The 22,093-nt window shown below is 51.0% G+C and overlaps 1 protein-coding gene across 1 annotated transcript; it reads left to right on the top strand.

Moving 5' to 3' along the window:
* Positions 1-19,452: 19,452 nt before the first annotated feature.
* Positions 19,453-21,297, top strand: LOC139838150 (uncharacterized). The gene has a single exon (XM_071827512.1). It carries the CDS (start codon positions 19,453-19,455, stop codon positions 21,295-21,297), a length of 1,845 nt encoding a protein of 614 aa, XP_071683613.1.
* The last annotated feature ends 796 nt before the right edge of the window (positions 21,298-22,093 follow it).

The raw sequence follows: 22,093 nt of genomic DNA, 5'->3' as shown, positions 1-22,093 counted from the left end.
AACTAAAGCCATGATCCATGGTGGAAGTTTCAATTTTGGACATATATCCTCAATCTCATATGAGAAAATTAATTGTTGCTACATGCTTATGCATAAAAGAGGAGTCCATTATCTGTTGTCTATGTTGTCCCGGTATGGATGTCTAAGTTGAGAATAATCAATAGCGAGAAATCCAATGCGAGCTTTCTCCTTAGACCTTTGTACAGGCGGCATAGAGGTACCCCTTTGTGACACTTGGTTAAAATATGTGCATTGCGATAATCCCGGTAATCCAAGCTAATTAGGATAAGGTGCGGGCACTATTAGTATACTATGCATGAGGCTTGCAACTTGTAGGATATAATTTACATGATACATAAGCTTTATTACTACCGTTGACAAAATTGTTTCTTGTTTTCAAAATCAAAGCTCTAGCAAAAATAAAGCAATCGATGCTTTCCTCTTTGAAGGACCATTCTTTTACTTTTATGTTGAGTCAGTTCACCTATTTCTCTCCATCTCAAGAAGCAAACACGTGTGTGAACTGTGCATTGATTCCTACATACTTGCATATTGCATTTGTTATATTACTCTATGTTGACAACTATCCATGAGATATACTTGTTACAAGTTGAAAGCAACCGCTGAAACTTAATCTTCCATTGTGTTGCTTCAATGCTTTACTATGAATTATTGCTTTATGAGTTAACTCTTATGCAAGACTTATTGATGCTTGTCTTTAAGTACTATTCATGAAAAGTCTTTGCTGTATGATTCACTTGTTTACTCATGTCATATACATTGTTTTGATCGCTGCATTCATTACATATGTTTACAATATGATCAAGTTTATGATGGCATGTCACTCCAGAAATTATCTTTGTTATCGTTTACCTGCTCGGGACGAGCAGAAACTAAGCTTGGGGATGCTGACACGTCTCCGACGTATCGATAATTTCTTATGTTCCATGCCACATTATTGATGATATCTACATGTTTTATGCACACTTTATGTCATATTCGTGCATTTTCTGGAACTAACCTATTAACAAGATGCCGAAGTGCCAGTTGTTGTTTTCTGCTGTTTTTGGTTTCAGAAATCCTAGTAAAGAAATATTCTCAGAATTGGACGAAATCAACGCCCAGGTTCCTATTTTGCCCGGAAGCATCCAGAACACATGAGAACCGCCAGAGAGGGGGCACAGGCCCACCAAACCATAGGCCGGCACGGCCTAGGGGTGGCCCGCGCCCCCCTATAGTGTCGGCGCCCCTTCGACCTTCTGACGCCACCTCTTCGCCTATATAAAGCCCCTCGACCTAAAACCTCGATACGGAAAAGCCACGGTACGAGAAACCTTCCAGAGCCGCCGTCATCGCGAAGCCAAGATCTGGGGGACAGGAGTCTCTGTTCCGGCACGCCGCCGGGACGGGGAAGTGCCCCCGGAAGGCTCCTCCATCGACACCACCGCCATCTCCATCAACGCTGCTGTCTCCCATGAGGAGGGAGTAGTTCTCCATCGAGGCTCGGGGCTGTACCGGTAGCTATGTGGTTAATCTCTCTCTTATGTACTTCAATACAATAATCTCATGAGCTGCCTTACATGATTGAGATTCATATGATGATGCTTGTAATCAAGATGTCGTTATGCTAGTCAAGTGAATTTTACTTATGTGATCTCCGGAGACTCCTTGTCCCACGTGTGTAAAGGTGACAGTGTATGCACCGTGTGGGTCTCTTAGGCTATATTTCACAGAATACTTATTCACTGTTATGAATGGCATAGTGAAGTGCTTATTTATATCTCTTTATGATTGCAATATGTTTTGTATCACAATTTATCTATGTGCTACTCTAGTGATGTTATTAAAGTAGTTTTATTCCTCCTGCACGGTGTAATGGTGACAGTGTGTGCATCCGTGTTAGTACTTGGCGTAGGCTATGATTATGATCTCTTGTAGATTATGAAGTTAACTATTGCAATGATGGTATTGATGTGATCTATTCCTCCTACATAGTGTGAAGGTGACAGTGTGCATGCTATGTTAGTACTTGGTTTAGTCGTATTGATCTTTCATGCACTCTAAGGTTATTTAAATATGAACATTGAATTGTGGAGCTTGTTAACTCCGGCATTGAGGGTTCGTGTAATCCTACGCAATGGTGTTCATCATCCAACAAGAGTGTAGAGTATGCATTTATCTATTCTGTTATGTGATCAATGTTGAGAGTGTCCACTAGTGAAAGTCTGATCCCTAGGCCTTGTTCCTAAATACTGCTATCGCTGCTTGTTTACTGTTTTACTGCGTTACTACTGCTGCGTTACTACTGCTTGTTTATTGTCCTGGGCAAAGCACTTTTCTGGTTCCGTTGCCACTGCTCATATATATTCATACCACCTGTATTTCACTATCTCTTCGCCGAACTAGTGCACCTATTAGGTGTGTTGGGGACACAAGAGACTTCTTGCTTTGTGGTTGCAGGGTTGCATGAGAGGCATATCTTTGACCTCTTCCTCCCTGAGTTCGATAAACCTTGGGTGATCCACTTAAGGGAAACTTGCTGCTGTTCTACAAACCTCTGCTCTTGGAGGCCCAACACTGTCTACAGGAAAAGGAGGGGGCGTAGACATCAGCGCGCTTTCCTATTTGGGGTCCATATCGGCTCCGACTGAAACCTGCTTGGAGCTGTCGCCTACCTTGAGGTCGACCTGCTTGGTTTCTATCGCAGCCTTGAACGAGTTCTTATGTTTGGAGATCTGCTTCTTGGTGGTATGCATCTCTTTCGGATCCACCGCGGCTCTGTAGCCTCACAACTCCTCTCAAGTGATGACAGATTCTGCAAAGGCGGCTTCGCCCTCCTCGCAGTCCTGAGCTTTCTTGTAGTCTCCGGATACGGTTATCATGCCATTAGAACCCGGAATCTTGAGCTTGTTGTAGATGTATCATGCCCTTGTGTGAAACTTGTGGTAGTTGGGCGTGCCGAAGATTACATGGTAGGAGATTTTGAACGGCACAACCTCAAACGTGATCATCTCTTCGCGGTAATTATTAACATCGCCGAAGGCCACGGGAAGTTTGATGCTGCCGAGGGAGTTCTCCTTTTTACCCGGAACTACACCGTGAAACTCAGTGGTGACGTGTTTGAGCTTTTCCTTGGTAAGGTTCATTCTCTCAAGAGTCTCGAGGTACATGATGTTTAGGCTAGCTCCGCCATCCATAAGGCACTTGGAGAAGTCATACCCGTCTATGCGGGGACTCGCAATCAGGGCGTAGCACTCTTTTGGGATGATGGCCGGGTGATCCGCCCTGTCAAATGTGCAGGGTTTTTCCGACCACTTGCCATACTGAGGTACGGGCGGAACCGTTGCGTTGAGGATCCGGAGGGCCGATTTTTTGGCCCGGACCGTCGGAGTTCCGAGGAAGGTGTGATATGCACCGACACTCTTTTTGATGAAGGGGTTGGACTTGTTGGCTGCGGAAGCCTCTTGGGGATCCGGTGAAGCGTCGTCCTCATCCATCGCCTCGGAACTGTCCTCCGCTTTGTCCTTGTTTTTTGCCCTTGCCTCCTTTGTCGCGTGGGCGGTGCTTCCGGGCTCGCTTGTAACCTGCTTCCGGGTCAGTCTTGAGATCATTGACCCACTTGCAGTTGCGGTTTGTGTGAAAGAATTTGCTAGTAGCCGGATCTATGTGGGCTAAGCATGGCATATCCCTGTATTCCTCGTAGGTTTGGGGGCGCGGGTTCCGGCAACAGTGAGCTCGTCAGCACGTTGCTGGCCCCTGCCGGCACCGCCTCCGCGACCGCGGCCTCTTCCTCCTCCTTGATCTCCGCGTTGGAACTCCATGGCAACCATGTCGGATCCGCCGCTCTTCTGGTCATCAGGGGGATTTTTCCACTTGTTGTTGATGCTGCCGCCGCTGTCGCGGTTCTTCTTCTGCTGATGCAGGGGTATGGCTGTGGCTGCGAGGTCTCCGCCTGCGTCGTCATCGGCGGCGGTGTGATTGCTGGCGATGTTGATCATGTCATCCAAAGTCAGATTATTCTCATTGACCAAGCAAGTCAGTTTGTGCCGGAGCAGGCCTCCCCTCTGCAATCCACCTATGAAGGCGTGCATAGCTGTGCGATTATCAACGTTCTCGCACTCGTTTCTGGTTTGCAACCATCGGGTGAGGAAGCTCCTTGATGTTTCACCCGTGTTCTGGATACATGCATGTAGATCGCTTGTCGTGGCAGGCCTTTTGTAGGTGCCCCTGAAGTGCTTCTCGAAGGCGTTCTTCAGGTCGAACCAGCAAAAGATGGAGTTTTCCTCGAGGTCGCTGAGCCAGATCCGGCTGGACCCACAAGGTACAGCTGGAGCATGCGGCAGGCTATGTCAGGGGTTCCTCCGGCGAAGGTTACTGCATTGTAGTAATCCTTGATCCAGGTATCCGGCCTTTCGCTGCCATCATAATGCTTTAGGTTTCCGGGTAGCTTCAGGTTCATCCTTGGCTTTGGTTCCTCTCGGATCATCCTCCCAAAGCATTTTGGGCCAATGTAGTCAGATATGTATTCGTTGAGACGTTCCCGCGTGTCACGCGAGCCATTGCGGGGGGATTTTGTGCATGAGCGAGATCTCCGGCCTCCGCCTCCGCCTTCACCTCCGCCTCCACCGCTAGGTGGTGGGGAGGGAGATCTGCGAGGGGGGTGATGCGAGCTCTTGCTTCCGCCTTCAGATTCTCCTCGTCCCTCGCGCTGCTAACTCCGGCTTCGGTGGCTGCCTTCACCATGGTGACGGCCGCCTCCATCGTTCCGGCTTCTGCGAGGCTCCGGCTCGCGCTCCTCGTTCCGGCTCCAGCGAGGTTCTGGCATGCGCTCCGTGTTCCTGTTCCTCTGAGGGACCACGTTGTCGCCGATGTTGATTCCACCCGGCCCATGGGGCCTAGTGTTTCCAACTGGACTACGACGGCGAGGAGATGGAGGACGCAGGTACCCATTGGGCGGAGGTGACGCGTTTCGGTACTTGTCCCTGCCAGTGTACATCGCATCCTTTCCCTTCTTCGGGTCCGACGGAGGCGTCTTTGACGGTACGGGGATCGGATTTGGGTGTTCTCTGGTTCTCCTTCTGCGCTCCGTGGATCCGATGCGCGATTCATCGTCGCGATGCTTGCTTCCGGAGGCGTCCTTCTGCGCAGTGGACATGCATAACTCCGGGTTTGATTCCAACTTGCGCGAAGTGTCTGCCTTGCTCTGCTGCTGTACTGCTGAGGCGACGAGCGTTCGGAGGTGGTTGATGTCGATTTCCTCATTCTTCCGGGTCAAAATCTCCGCAGCCTTATGCATGTTTTCCTTTGGAGTTTTGAGCGGCTGCTAATCAGAGGGAGTCGCAAAGGTGATCTTGCGGGGGCCGATGGCATCCCGTCGGATCTTGTCTGCTTCCTTGTGAGCGTCCTTTATCATGGATTCCCAATGTTCTCGGAGGTTTTTGGCCTTCTGCAAGGAGTCTACAGCTTCGCGATCTCTTTTGAGGAAACCATCCATTACTTCTCGAGCCTCTTGCCTTTCTTCCAACATCGCCGCTGCGGTGGTGGAAATTCTCTTGGCGGTAGCCAGCATTTCCTTCCTTGCAGCTTCTAGAGCTACCGGATCTGCGGCTTCCTCCGGAGTTATAGGCTTGTTGAGGACTTCTGTGTGAATTAAGGCTCCTATGCCTGCTTGCTCCACGAGCTCGTCCGAGGTTAGGTAGTCCTTGCTCTCGGATTCGGAAGGTCCTGCCTCCATGGGGTCGGAGGGAGTTGCTTCTTCGTCGGTTCCTTGCTCTAGCCCAACAATGGTTGCGAAGATCTCCTTGGGCGGAGCGGATTCCGCCTCAGCTTGCTCTTCATCCTCCAGCTCCTTCATGGCGCGGTTGTACTCTTTCGTGTCCATAGTGGAGGCGTCGCCGGAGATTGGGCTTAGGTTGCCCAAGATCGATTCTTATTTGTCTCCGGCATCCTCTTGCTGATCCGGTGCGTTGCTTTCTCCGACAACCTCTTGCTGTTCCGGGGCGACGCCGGGTCCGGCAGCCTTATCCTGCATGGTTCCGGCTTCTTCCTGAGGAAGAACGGTTCCAGCGGTATGTGCGAGGAAGTGCACAAAGTGGCACCTTTGCTTCTCTAACACCTGGGAGACCCATGCGGATCTGCATTGGTCTTCCACCGTTGTTTCCTGCTCATGAGCGGATTGGGTGGGTTTTAAATTTTCCAGATCTAAGGCGGAATCTTCCTTAGGAAGTTCCTGCATCTCACATCGGATCTTTGCAACTGCGTCCAGCTCAGCGGCGGTCACGTCAGCGTTACTTACCAGTGCGTTTCCGTAGGAATCGACGGTCTCGCCGATGAAGATGTGTATCCTGCCAATCGGGATGATGGAGAGCTTGACGGGGTTTGTCTTAGCCGGAATCCAGCACTCGTCCTCAGGGACGATCGGAAGGTTCCCGGCGTACATGACGCGCCCCACGGCGATGGTGTCGTCGATGCCTCCGAAGGTAGAACCCTCCCGGTTCCGGCCTCCAAACGCCGCAGGCCCCACGGTGGGCGCCAACTGTCGTTGCCTATTCGACGGTACCTCGGAGGAGGGATCCTCACGAGGGGGAGAAGAAGTAGGGGCCATAGGGCGGAGTGTCCTCGGGACGGTGGTACGCGATTTACCCAGCTTCGGAACACCTGCTCGACGACAGGGCCTACTGCTGCTTATCTGGAATTATATGGGCGCTTTCGCGTTGTTACAATGAGTTGTGATTGTGCCTCTAGGGCTCTCAGGATCCGGCTTATAAAGGCGCACGGATCTAGGGTTTAAACGGAGAGTCCTAGCCGGAATACAAGTCACCTAACTACGGTACAATATCTTGCCGTGCACGTCAAGGATCCCCCTTCCCTTGTATGTCGTAACAGATCCGGCTTCCCCTAATGGGCCTGTTGACTGCCAAAACCCACCGGCGGGCAGCGGCCTGTCAACACAGTGTAGAGCCGGGAAGAGCCTAGAGCTGCGGCTGGCTGAGACCCCTCCGAGCGACGGCCCGCAATGCTCTTCTGGTCACACGCGGCGATGCGAAGTGCAAGGGCGTGCCACCTGACCTATACCTGGTCAGGAAGGTGATGGGGATGCCTCGCTTAGTTCCTGCATGGCATACACGTAAACATTAAATAAGAGCCTCGATCGGCTCTCAGGTTATCCTGTGAATCGGCTCAAAGAGCCGATCCACCCATGATTCGTACGGGGTGCACGAATACTTGGTGATCCTGCTTGATCAAGATAAAGCTAATGAGATCTACGACGATTTAGGGTTTTCACCGCATAATCGGATCATCCTACTCCAGGTTGGGCCTCGCGGCCACGCACGGTGCTCGTAAGCCGATCCTAAACAAGGCCAAAAAACCAACATGGCGTTGATCCTCGGAACATCCTGTTTAGGACTTGCGAACGCCACCCTACGTGCCGCTGGATCCTCCCCCCCTTTGTAAGGCCTAACTATTGCAGATGTTAAACTAATCCTTGCAGAGCAAGGAGCAATCGTAACGGATCAGATCTACTAAATAAAGAACAAGCAGGGTGCCGCCCCCACACCTGAGATAGGTGTGAGGGCGGCTAGACATGCAAGGGTTGCACTACATAAGCATGTTATACGGAGAACTATGCTAACCCTAACACATCTATGATAACTACGTTGCCCGCCATCAAAGACGCTTCAGTACGGGCAACGCATGAACAACGCGGGGCTTGTGCTGCCTAGATCGCAAGATGCGATCTAGGCAGCATGTCGCTTACCTGATTGAAACCCTCGAGACGAAGGAGTTGGCGATGCGCCGAGATTGGTTTGTTTTGGGGTGAACGTTGTGTTGTTGTTTATTCCATAAACCCTAGATACATATTTATAGTCCAGCGGACTTTCTAATGTGGTCGTGCACCAAACCGTGCACGAGTAAGATTCTAACTTCTAAACTAAGATGCGATCTAATATTTTACAGATACACGGGCAATTAAGCCCAACTTGGTATAAAAGGCCGATCTTCGTATTCTCTCCATATATAACCTTCAAGCTTATCCTGATCGTGGCCCACCTCCGACGTGGTCAAATTCTGGTGATAACACATGCCCCCCTGGTTTTGGAAATGACATTTCCAAAATCATTATGCTTTGTCCGTCGGGTCATGTCGTGGCAGAGCAGAACCATTGCAGTATTTTTCGTCATGATGCCCTGTCTTCTCGACTGCTTCGCGTGATTTGACCGTTGTATTTGGGCACTGCCTCCTCGAAAACTGCTGTGGCATTGAATTTTTTCACCGTGGCCCCCTTTTATTTAACCGCTCTGAACAATTTGCCACTTCACCATCCTGCTCTGTCCTGGCCATCGGCACCAAAAAACCCCAATCTCCCACAGCCATGTCTTCCTCTTCTTCCTCTTCGTCGTCGGCCTTCCACGACTCCTCCTCCGAGCTTTCCTACGGGTCCTCCTCCTCCCGTGAGACGCCGCCGGACATCCGCGCCCCAGAAGCATGGGACCTGGAAGACCACGCCTCCTCGGTTTGGTCCGAAGACGACCAGTCCCTGACCAGCGGGGACGAAGATCTTCAGTTCCTTGCCGTCGGGGAACTGGAGTCGGAGAGCGAGGACGATCAGTTCCCCTGGGACGGCTGCCCCACCTCTGAAGAAGAGGAAGAGGAAGACGACGATGACGACGACGACTCCCTCGAGGGCTACCCGCCAGCGAAGCGCCTCCGCATGTGGTGGGACAACGACAGCAGCGATGATGAAGACGAAGATGAAGCTCCCGTAGAAGGCTATGGGAGCAGCGACGAGGAACCCATCGGCAGCAGTGCCGATGAGAGTTCCGAGGATGACGACGAAGGAAGCGACGGCCCATAGATTAGGATCTACTAGTGTAGGCCTAGCAGTAGTAGATTGGTCAATAGACCCTTCTTTTGTTCTTCCTTCCTAAGAAATCGGCTCTTTCTTTGTAAGAAATCTTCTTATCAATGAAGAAAATCTCTTAATTAATTTCGCTCCCTTGCCGATTGTCGAATGGAGTCGTCGTACAGGGAGCCGATAGCAGAACATCGGCTCATATCGCTGCCTGAGGCCAAGCTGTTGTATAAACTTATTTCGCTAAAGTCGATATCAGCGTATCGGCTTTGTTTTCTGAAGTCGATGCCCGCGCATCGGCTGTACTTGCATACTGTTAATCTCCATATGTCTTCTCAAGTCGATGTCTGTGCATCGGCTGTGATTTTTCTTATTATTTTTTTTTGTTACTGGCCGATTCTGAAATCGGCCCCCACATCTTACTGTCCATCATCCCACATGCTTGGGAAATATTTCTTGAGGTGTTGACCATTTACAGCCACTGGGAATTTTTCGCCGCTCAACTCTTCCAGCATGTATGCATTACCCTTCAAGGCCTGGACAACTTTGTACGGACCGTGCCAATTAGGAGACCATTTGCCATATGCCTTATCCCTGGTTCCCAATGGCAACACAGCTTCCCAGACAAGATCGCCAACTCGGAACTCCTTTGGCCTAACCTTTTTGTTGTAAGCACGAGCCACCCTGGCTTTGTTCTCCTTAATCTTCTCCAACGACCAAAGCCTGAGTTCCGTTGCGTCTTCAATAGTGTCGCTCATCAAAGCTGCATATTCTCCAGCTGTCAGATCATTCTGAAACGTGACACGTCTTGACCCAGCCGTAATTTCCCAAGGCAATACAGCTTCCTGTCCATAGACAAGCTGGTACGGCGAAGTCTTTATGGCTCCATGGCACGACATGCGGTAGGCCCATAATGCTTCTGATAACTTCTCATGCCAATCCCGAGGGTTCTCGTCGATTTTTCTCTTGATCAACTTGATCAGACTCTGATTGGACGCCTCAGCCTGCCCGTTAGCTTGAGCATAGTACGGGGATGATCGGATCAATTTAATCCCTAAGTCATCACAGAACTTCCTGAATTCTTTAGAAGTAAAGACCGAACCTCCATCGGTCGTGATAGTTTGGGGAATCCCAAATCTATGAATGACGTGTTCTTTCACAAACTTGATCACATCTTCTGATTTCACCTTTTTCATAGGGACGGCCTCCACCCACTTAGTGAAGTAATCTGTGATAACCAAAATCCATTCATGTTTTTTACCTGACGCCGGATGGATTTTGCCGATCATATCCATGCCCCACCCCCGAAACGGCCAAGGTTTGATGATTGGGTTCATCGCTGATGCCGGCACCATCTGAATCTTTCCAAACATCTGACACGCTTGGCACCCCTTGTAATAATTGAAGCAATCTTCAAGCATAGTGGGCCAATAAAACCCTGATCGCCTGATCAACCACTTCATCTTATGAGCCGATCGATGCGCTCCAGGCGCCTTCATGCACCTCATGTAAAAGCCGATTAGATTCAGTCGGTCCTAGGCACTTGAGTAGCAACCCCTCCAATGTCCTGTAAAACATGTCGTCTCCTATAAGGACATACTTCATGGCTTTGTATCTAACCCGTTTAGGTGCCCCCCGAGCCGAATCTTTTAAATAATCGAAGATCTCGGCTCTCCAATCATTCTGTTCCAGGAATTGTATCTGAACTTCCGGTCCGTCGGCTATATCTATGTAGCCTGACGCCATTTGTGCAAGATTGTTGGCATCGGTATTCTGGGATCTTGGGATCCAATTAAAGTTGATGTACCGAAACTGTGTCATCAACTCACGGCATTCCATCCAATATGGGAAAAGCGATTCACTTTCGCAATTATATTCATCCGTGAGCTGGTTAATCACCAACTTTGAGTCTCCAAAGAGCTCCACAGCTTCCGCCCCAGCTTCCAATAACAATTCCATTCCCTTGCGCATTGCCTCATATTCTGCTACGTTGTTGGTGCAAGGGGTAGATAATCTGATGGAGAAGGAGTATTCTGCCCCCCGAGGCGACACAAGCAGAATGCCGATGCCACAACCACCGTCACAAACCGATCCATCGAAGAACATAGCCCATGCTCGTATAGATAGTGCTGCTATATTGGTACTGATTCGTTCAGCGATGAGATCGGCCAACGCTTGGCCCTTGACGGCCTTCGCCGGCTGGTACCGGAGATCAAATTCTGACAGTGCCAACATCCACTTACCGAGTCGGCCTTTCAAAACAGGAGCCGACAACATGTGCTTGACAACGTCCGATTTACAGATGACGATGATTTCTGCCGTCAGAAGGATGTGATGAAGCTTGGTGCAGGTAAAGAACAGGCAGAGGCAAAGTTTCTCGACCTCAGGATATCTTGTCTCCGCGTCCAGCATCCTTCTGCTGAGGTAGAAAACGACTCTCTCAACGCCCTCGTAGAGTTGCACCACTACCGAAGCAATGGACGTGTCGGCCTGCGACAGTAGATGTAGAATGGCCTGTCTTGCTGGGCGGAACTAATACGTGCGGTGTTGTCAGATATCGCTTAATTTCATCAAATGCCTGTTGCTGTTCTGCCCCCCAGTGAAACTCGTCGTCAGATTTAGTCTTCACCAACGCCATGAACGGCTCAATTCGTCCTGACAAATTAGAGATGAACCGCCGGACGAAATTGATCTTGCCGATGAGGCGTTGGAGCTCCTTTTTCGTGGTGGGCGGCTGCATGGTACGCACCGCCTCCTGACTTTTCAGGCCGATCTCAATTCCCCGCTCATGAACCAGAAAACCTAGGAATTGACCAGCCGTCACGCCAAAGGCGCACTTCTTCGGATTCATTCTCAGCCCGAATTTCCGAGTTCGGTCTAGGACGTGCCGTAGATCGTCCAAATGCCCCTCCATGGAGACCGATTTGACCACCACGTCGTCGATATAGATCTCCACCAACTTGCCGATCAGATCATGAAATATATAATTCATGGCTCGTTGGTATGTCGCACCATCATTCTTCAGTCCAAAGGTCATGACCACGTATTCAAACAAGCCTACTGCCCCTGGTACTCTGAATGCGGTCTTGTGTATATCTTCCGGAGCCATGAAAATCTGGTTATAACCGGCGTTGCCATCCATGAAGCTCAACACCTTGTGGCCAGCAGCAGCGTTTATCAATGTTTCTGCCACGGGCATTGGATATTCGTCCTTTGGGGTGGCTCTGTTGAGATCTCGGAAATCGATGGCCACGCGCCATCGGCCGTCCTTCTTCTCCACCGGAACGATACTGGAGATCCACTCAGCATACCTGCATGGCCTGATGAATCCAGCGGCCAACATTTTCTCGATCTCCTTCTTGACTTCTTCCAGGATCTCGGCCTTCATCTGACGTGCTCGCTGTTGGAACGGCCGAAATCCTTTCTTAAGGGGGAGCCGATGCTCAATGATGCTCCTGTCCAACCCAGGCATCTCCGTGTAATCCCATGCAAAGCAATCTGGGTATTCCTTCAACAGGGCTATCATCTGTCCCCTGAGCTGTGGATCTAACTTCTTGCTGATAAAAGTAGGTCGAGGCTTATCCCCAGGACCGATGTCGACTTCTTCTAGCTCATCAGCTGATGTAAACCCGTACCCTAGCTTTCCGTCACCTGTGAGGTCGACGGCACATACCGGGAGAGCATGTGATACGGATACTACGGGCCGATCGCTAGCATCGGCTTCTACCTTGATCATCACCAAGATGTTTTGGCGGTGTTGGGGCCGATCGCATGGAGCAGCCTCTTCCTTATCCTTGCCACGAGAGCAGCTGCCCTCGCCTTTATCTCCATCAAGGGGGTGTCCCAGTTCTATCATATTGACGTTGAACGAGTGTCCTGGTTGGCACCTCCCAGGGTAAGTACCGTTGGTCCTGCCAACGGTGCGCGACGGTGAATGAGGCACTCCCGGTGCCGCCGATGTGCACGACAACGGCAGACGGGGCTGGAGTGGCACTTTTCCTCGGTAGGTCCTGAGAGCTGGCTCTGATAGAGAGTGCTGATTCTTCATGACTTCCTTGACCATCCGAACGGCGACGTGCTCCAAAGTATTCACCAGGCTCTCAGAATGGAGACGCAACGAGTGAGCCACCATGCCACCAATTTCCTGGCGCACGGCCCTGGTACGTTCCTCTAACGGGACAGATAGATCCACTTCATCAAGTGCGCCTTCCGGTGAGAACCCCTTCCGCCTGACGCCATGTGAACGAGTTCTGTGATATGAGCCGATGAGGTCGGCTTCGAGGGTGGCCTTGGTTTCGTCATATCGCTTCTTGAGCTCGTCAGGCAGTTCCTCGTAGGTGACTGGCGTGCCGTCCGCCGCCATCTCAGATGCAGATGGCGATGTGGTTGATGTAGACGATAGTCCCACCGGGCGTGCCAGAATGTGTTGACTGCCAAAACCCACCGGCGGGCAGCGGCCTGTCAACACAGTGTAGAGCCGGGAAGAGCCTAGAGCTGCGGCTGGCTGAGACCCCTCCGAGCGACGGCCCGCAATGCTCTTCTGGTCACACGCGGCGATGCGAAGTGCAAGGGCGTGCCACCTGACCTATACCTGGTCAGGAAGGTGATGGGGATGCATCGCTTAGTTCCTGCATGGCATACACGTAAACATTAAATAAGAGCCTCGATCGGCTCTCAGGTTATCCTGTGAATCGGCTCAAAGAGCCGATCCACCCATGATTCGTACGGGGTGCACGAATACTTGGTGATCCTGCTTGATCAAGATAAAGCTAATGAGATCTACGACGATTTAGGGTTTTCACCGCATAATCGGATCATCCTACTCCAGGTTGGGCCTCGCGGCCACGCACGGTGCTCGTAAGCCGATCCTAAACAAGGCCAAAAAACCAACATGGCGTTGATCCTCGGAACATCCTGTTTAGGACTTGCGAACGCCACCCTACGTGCCGCTGGATCCTCCCCCCCTTTGTAAGGCCTAACTATTGCAGATGTTAAACTAATCCTTGCAGAGCAAGGAGCAATCGTAACGGATCAGATCTACTAAATAAAGAACAAGCAGGGTGCCGCCCCCACACCTGAGATAGGTGTGAGGGCGGCTAGACATGCAAGGGTTGCACTACATAAGCATGTTATACGGAGAACTATGCTAACCCTAACACATCTATGATAACTACGTTGCCCGCCATCAAAGACGCTTCAGTACGGGCAACGCATGAACAACGCGGGGCTTGTGCTGCCTAGATCGCAAGATGCGATCTAGGCAGCATGTCGCTTACCTGATTGAAACCCTCGAGACGAAGGAGTTGGCGATGCGCCGAGATTGGTTTGTTTTGGGGTGAACGTTGTGTTGTTGTTTATTCCATAAACCCTAGATACATATTTATAGTCCAGCGGACTTTCTAATGTGGTCGTGCACCAAACCGTGCACGAGTAAGATTCTAACTTCTAAACTAAGATGCGATCTAATATTTTATAGATACACGGGCAATTAAGCCCAACTTGGTATAAAAGGCCGATCTTCGTATTCTCTCCATATATAACCTTCAAGCTTATCCTGATCGTGGCCCACCTCCGACGTGGTCAAATTCTGGTGATAACAGGGCCAGGCTGGATCCGACTTCCAACGTCGGTCCGGTGGATCCGGCTCTTTGTTCCTGGGCTGGACTTCATCCATCTCGATCTACAACAACTGGGCCGCCCGATGGGCCTCATGCCACCATCACCGTCTATGGGCCACCCGGCCTTGCCGGATCTAGGCATTGTCGATGGTACACTCATGAAGTATACCCACAATAGAAGTCGTCGTTGACCATCCATTTGGTTCCCGGGGCTGGTTTTTGCATAATTAACTTAGCATAAAGTATATTTTTGCGGCTACTCGCCGTCGGACCTTACACCAAAGTGAGACGGAAGGACGTCCATGATACAAGTCTTGATTGGACAGTACGGAATTATCTAGTCGTTGCTTCCGTTTGGAAATGTAGTTCATCTCGGTGCCTACATGAAGCCATGAGCTCGTTTTGCATCGAGCCACTCAAGGGATCAGCACCTAGCTTACCATGCTTGTGCATGGCGACTGAAAATCAAAAACAAAAGGTCAAATTTAAGAAAAATATATAGGAAGCAGTGCTAGCTATCCTGGATCCCAAGCATCTAGGAGCAATCAATCCCAAAAGCGGAGATTGCAGCCCATCTGACTATCCGGCCGCACTAATACCAGAAATTCTGTTGGATCGCCAACTACCTCCTCCACCCTCCTCGATCTTATCACCATTGACTCATTTTTTATATCGGCTCCACATGGCCTGTTCCACTCGCATGGATCTTGTGCCTTTTCCAACGTCTCTGCAAGCTGCCGAGCCAGCTCCATCCCTCGGACCTGATCCATCGACCGATCGCCGCGCCCTGGTGCCGGCAGCACGTATCCGAATCCTGTGACGAGCGTCGCGCCACCGAGGCCAATCACGCACCCTGGGATCACCGGTATAGCACTACTGTATACGATCGATCGATGTCCATCACCTGCTCCTGCCACTCTACTACAGTTACAGTGCGCCGCATAGCGACCCACGCATCACAGCTGCACACAACCGCAAAGGAAGCCTCTAGCGCGCTACGGCATCCGAGACGGCAAGACATCGTCGCATGCATGGGAGCACGGCCAGCCGGCGGTGAGCTGGGGAGCGCCGTCCGGTTCGCGAGACGTGCCACGTGGAACGATCAGCCGGAGAGCGACGGTGTCGGCCGGGGTCGGCGGACTGTGCCGCTGGGGACGAGCTGCACAGCTAGGGTGAAAGGCGATACGCGGGTGATGAGATGATTGGGTAGGTGGCGAGTTGAATAATTAGCGTAACGACATGAAGAAACACCATGATTAGGGCTGCTTAGTTGTGAAGGCGCAGTTACGTTGTAGGTATTAATCGCCTTGTCCCCTGCTTAGCCCTAGCCAGATTGGAACGTACTCAAGTATATAGTGCACTTTGGTAGCCTGAGATTGACGGAAGCTGTGCTGTTTGGATTATCATGGTTTCTTTTTTATTTTTCTTTTTTCGAGAGCACACGAAATACGTGCCTTATCTTTATTATAGAAGAAGAATAACATTACAAAAAAGCACACGAGTGCTGAGACACACGCACACCACCTTCCTCCGTCTAGGCCTACTCTCTCGCTATACCTAGCCTCCCTCCTCTCTTGGCCCTCTCCCAGAGGTGGAACTCCTCTCTTATTTGCACTAACATTTGGTCTACCGTTTTCTGTTCCCTCTCATTCCCAAAAGCCCTCGCGTTCCTCTGCTTTCAAAGCGTCCACGCCGTGTTGATGACCATGGAGTCAAAGCGCTTCATGTCGATCCTTCGCACTCCCTTGCGGGCCTCCGTCCACCAACGTTGAAGGTTCCCCGTGTACCCAGGATCTACAATCCGTAGGTCCGCACTCCGTATGACCCTGCACCACACCTGTCTCGCATATGGGCATAGGGTTAAGATATGATCGACGTTGTCCTCCTCTTGTAGAGATGTATAACACGTATTTGGATGCTCCTGGAGCCCATGCCTCGCTCTCTTATCGGAAGTCCACAACCGATATCTCAGGGCCAACCATGCGAACACCTTGCATTTCATGGGGGAGAAAGAACTCCACACTGGCTCACTCATGCTCCATCGGACGCTTCCCTGACACAACATCTTATACGTGCCCTTCACCGTGTAGGTTCCCGATTCCACATCTTCCCAGGTAATGCTATCGGGTCTCGTGCCGTCTTTCTCCACCTCTTCGACCGCCTCCCACAGGTTCAAGCATTGCATCCAAAGCTCAACGGTCATCTCCCCTTGTATGTCATCTATCCATCCGTCCTCCTGCAATGCCTCCGCCACTAGGCGGTTGTTCCTCCTCCTGGTGGAAACCATGGCAAAAACCTCCGGCGCCAACTCCTCCGCTGTGTATCCGCTGATCCATCTGTCCCTCCAAAAATAGATTAGACGCCCATCTCCCACCGTAAGACCAACATGGTTTCAAGGGCATGGAACGGAAACATGTGTGCTTTTCCGTTGCGGCTTTGCCGTTGAGAACTTAACCAGCTGATCGTATAGTTTGTTTTGCACTGCCCATAGCCGAGATTGTTCCGTTCTCCTTCATAATTAAACTTACAAAGGGTACGGGATCCTGTTGAATATAACTGCCTAGCCTTTCTTCATCAGATTGGTCTTTTAGTTCAGCTGGTTAGTGCAAGCAATTTCATGGTATCAGACCACAAGGTTTTGGATTCAAATCCTAGCCAACGCATTATTTAAAATAAATATTTGCAGCTTTTCTAAAAAAAACAAGGATACACGTCTAAGGCCCGTGTGAGAATATAATTCCCTAGCCTTCCTCCGCCAGATCGGTCTTTTGGTTGAACTGGTTAGTGCATGCAATTCCACGGGTCCTTCCTTCATGTGTTTGAGATAGGGGAAAAGGGATTATACTGGAGCAAACCTCGTCGAATTTGTCAACTGTTCAAATACGTTGTATAACCCTTTTTAATAGTTTGTACTTTTGGTTGAGTTGACTATCACATTTGTCTAATACATTATCATCAGAGCCTAAGGTTTCAAGATTTGTGTCAAATGCACTACTAATGTAAATAGTTCTGATCTAACATTGATCCTCTGCCTAAGGTCTTCATGTACGTCCAAAACCTAGATGAGAGGAAATGTTAAAAATATGTTGTCTAGCTATTTCCAGCAGCTTGAAGACAATGACAACAGCGGGGATCTACAAAGTAGAGGAACATGTTCACTTGAAGAATTACACAAGATATTTATTTGGTCTCGAGCCATGTTCAGACATATATCTACATGATTTTCTTCCTAGTTTCTCTCCTGATTAAAATCCACCTTAAACCCTGATATCAGCATAGCATAGGGAGAAATTTTGCCAAAAGAGACCACCTGCCCCAATTCATTGACAAAAAGGACCACCTCTGAGGCAAAATGACAAAAAGGACCACGTCATGCGTGGCGGCAGAGCCCCCAGGCGACACGTGGAGGGTGCCGCCGGACTGGGTGGCGGCAGGGGCCCGCCGTCGAAGGACGTGGCGGCACGTTAGCCTACGTCGGCGCTGTCCGTCGCCGTTACCCCGTGGTGGGCCATGCCGCCGGCGCCGGTGGCGGCAGGCCGCCGTGGCACTTGCCGCCACACACGGTGGAGGCAGGGCCCGGCCTGGAATCGTCGGCACCAGACGACGCAGGAGACAAGGAGACACGCTGATTCCCGAGACTGACGGCGTTGATTCCGAGGCTGCTTTCCCGCTCGAATATTTCTGTGCATGCAGACAGTGCGGTGACTTTTAGCTGATTGATTCGATTTCGTGCTTAAGCGAGCTGATTTTCGTGACTGCGTTGAGTACGAGGCTGACTGAAGTTTGCTACATTATTATTCGATGCTGTAAGAGATGCGAGTTCTGTACACGCTATACCACCAGGATCTGACCAAGTCCAGAACGAGACAAGGGAAGGGACAGATGGCGCCTCCTCTGTGGCCACTCCCCCGACCACCACTGCACCGGACCCCACCACGGCTTCCACTCCATCGTCGTCTACCGCCTCTGGCGCCAATCCAGCTGCGCCCACGCCTAGCCAGGAGGCCCACCCGGTTTGTCGGAACCAGGAGACGGCGCCAACAACTCCTTCTTTCGAAGGGGGCGAGGTCCCCATCCCCTCGCCAGTAACCGAGGAGGATCGGTTGTCGGGCAACTCCTGTGCAACGCCACCGTCAGCATCTGCCGTGGCTATGGACGCTAGTGTGGACCGGTCCACGGAACTTGGGCGGGAGGAAACGACACCTAGGGCTGAGCTGGCCTCGCCTGTCACCGCCCAGACCGATCTCGTCTCGCAAGTGGAAGAGACGCAGGCCCAAGCTACGCAGGCCCAAGACCCGCCAGCCCAACTACAGGCTTCTGGCCCACGGGAAACAAACGACGCAGCCACCACGACACCAAGCAAGTTCAGGTCGCCACCGGTGGTCATGCGCCGTCTCCGACAGCGCGCGCGCATGCAGCAGGCGCAGCCACAACCACCGTCCTTTACGTTGGGAGAGTTCCTGACCGCGGCCACCAGCAGCATGGGTGCTGCGCTGCCCACTCCTGGGAAACGCCCGCGGAGGCCACTAGTGTTCTCTCCGAGACGTGGCCAATCGGCCGCCAGGTCTGCCTCGGCAACGGTAGCCACCGCGCCGCCAACGGTGGAGAGACGCGCCCACGTCCAGGTCCTGCGCACGCTGGGGCTGCTTGACCTCCACGAGAAGATAACTCCCGAGACGATGAAGGTCTACGACAAAGTGTTTGCGATGCCAATCCCCATTGACATCCTGCGCGCCATTGCCACCCTGGTCGACAGAGAGCTCCCTCAGGCCCCTGATGCGTTGCCTTGCACGGTGCTGCCAGGCCAAGCGATGCAGATCTAGCTGCATGCTAGTCCCCTACTGGTCCGCATTCGTTGACATTAGCGAGCGTGTGGAGGGACTGCCAGAGGCGTTGGACGATGACGCTCGTTCTTCTTCGTCTGAATCCTCCTCGGACGAAGAAGGCGTCGGTCCTTCCCGGAAGGCGGTTGCGGCACCAATGGACCCTGAGTTCTTAAAAACAATGACCATCAGCAATGAATTCCGCTCTATTCCAGGCCTAGGGGAGGCGAGTCTGCAGGTTGGGCAAACTTTCCCAGACAAGGACTCGGCTGACCAAGCAATCAAGAGGTATGCGTTGGCCATATCTCAGCAACACAGAGTGAAGCAGTCTGATCGAAGGCAGCTGAAAGTCATATGCGTCAAATTGAATGAGGGTTGCAGGGGGAGAGTTATCGCTCGGGTGAGCCCTGGGGTATGTCAGCCATGGCATATCTCAAAAATAGAACCCCATAGCTGCGAGCAATTGGGGGCTCTCGACAACCACCGCAACGTCACTGCAAAATATGTATCACATATCATGCAAGTGGCGGTGGAAGAAGATATAACCCTTGGTACAAAGAAGCTGCAAAAAACCGCGGAAGATCTGATTGGCTTCCCGGTCAGCTTTAGTAAGGCAAGGCGGGCGAAGGAGGAGATTTTCCAAAGATTGTATGGCACCTATGAGGAGGCATATGATCTTGCCCCGAGACTACTCCATCAGATAGCAGCAACTAACCAGGGGACTCAAGTGGTCAGGAGAGTTCGTCAACACCCTCTGGAGGAAAAGCAAGAAATCCTTGATCGTTTATTCTGGGCATTCCCCCAGACTATACGTGCATTCCATCACTGCCGCCCGGTGCTGTCAATAGATGGTACCTTTCTCACAGGAAAGTACAAGGGCACACTCTTGGTGGCGATCGCAGCTGACGCAAATAATCAGCTCTTGCCTATTGCCTATGCACTTGTCGAGAGTGAAAACAAAGATAGCTGGTTATGGTTCCTCAGCTGCTTGAAGATGGGAGTCGTGATAGATCGGCCCGATGTTTGCATCATATCAGATCGCAACACATGCCTTTTGAGCGCTCTCGAAATAATCAAGAATTCATCGGACCCTCTCTGGGGGTGGCCCGACCTAGAGACAAGGTGGTGCATGAGGCACCTGGTTGCCAATTTTTACTCAAAGTTCAAGAACAAGGACTGGTTCAAGCTATTTAAGAGGATGTGCATGCAGAAGACTGAGGCGAAGATGAATGCTATTTGGGCTGGAATCAACAAAGAAATCGAGAGTGCTGCCTTGCCGCCGAGAGAAGACCGGAGGGGCCGGAGGACTGAAATAAATTTGAGTACATGGATTAATCAGAACTGCCCCGATTTACATAAGTGGGCCCAAGCTCACGACTCAGGGGCTCGGTACGGCATAATGACCAGCAACATGTCAGAGGTTTACAATGGCGTGCTGAAAGGTGTGCGAGCCCTCCCTATCACAGCCCTGATTACTGAAACTTGGAACCGGACTCTGTCATACTTTGCAGACAGAGTGCAGGTCGCAAACACACGGTATGTGATGAACAAGCAATGGTCTGAAAAGATGCAACGGCATTTGGATGAGAAAGCTGAAAAATCCAAAAGTCATGGGTTTCGTCAAATTGATGCACATAATAATAAGTGGGAAATCCACGTACGAGCCAAGTATGTGAAAGGCCACCATAGAGGATCGAGAAAGAAAGCTGTTCAACTCGGCCCCAACACGTGTGAATGCAGTTGCAACAAGCCCAAGCTTTTAGGATACCCATGTAGTCATGTCCTTAGGGCGGCTGCAGCACAGAACATCAGCGTGGAGAACTACATATCTCCCTACTTCAACATCCAGAACCTACTCGGAACTTGGAACGGTGAGTTCTGGACCTGGGGACTCAACAGACACTATAGGTACGATCGAGTTTCCAGTAAGAACTACCAAATGGGTTCCGGACCCGACATTGAAGAGAACCGCGACGGGACGATGCCAATCTCGTCGTCATAGGAATGACATGGATCATAGCCAGGCAGGAGAACCTCGCCGTTGTCGCCTTTGCAGATGCCCCGGTCATGCGCGAAGGGAATGCCCTTACCGCACCAACAATAACCCTACATGATGTATTTTTTTGTTTTCAAATATTTGTATGTTTGGTGTGCTGTAATAAAGAGACATGTATTAATGTATTATTATATGATTATCGTATCGCTGAATGCATACATATTTTAATTAAATTTTTACGAATGTCTGATTAATGTATTAATGTATGATTATACCATCGATGGATGCAGGTTATGATGTCGGATTTGACAGACCTGTTGCGAAGATCCTGCGATGCTGGACACCGTTGCCACCTCTTGTTGAACCCGGATGCGCACTCAAACCCACCTCCGGTCTTCAGGGTACGAACCATTAAGAACAGGTTTCTTGTTAACAATGTTTATGAGGAACATCTCAGGGCCCATGGACTTCTACCATTTTCTAAGCTGACATCGAGCAAGGAGAAGTTCACGTTAGACCCATCTCTTCTATCGGCCCTTGTTGATCGATGGAGACCTGAAACCCACACCTTCCACTTAAGTTGTGGGGAGCTGACACCTACGCTCAGAGATGTTTCCATGATCACTTGTTTGCCAATCAAGGGTACTCCTTTGGTCCCGGTCTCTTATTCTAGTACTTGGCCGACTGAGGTATAGGACCGTCTTGGCGTGGCAATGCCTGCTACGAGCCACGGAGGGTCACGTCCTAGGGGGGTCCCTCTAAGCTGGTTGGTCAATAATTTTCAAGAGTTACCAGCTGATGC

Source organism: Lolium perenne, chromosome 3 (assembly GCF_019359855.2).
Source record: "Lolium perenne isolate Kyuss_39 chromosome 3, Kyuss_2.0, whole genome shotgun sequence".
Classification (NCBI taxonomy): domain Eukaryota; kingdom Viridiplantae; phylum Streptophyta; class Magnoliopsida; order Poales; family Poaceae; genus Lolium; species Lolium perenne.
Note: the sequence above shows the minus strand (reverse complement) of the source record. Positions and strands in the feature narration are given on the sequence as shown.

What these genes read in the sequence shown, in the direction of transcription:
- LOC139838150 (XM_071827512.1), top strand. Translation starts at nt 19,453, where the DNA reads ATGGACCCTGAGTTCTTAAAAACAATGACCATCAGCAATGAATTCCGC.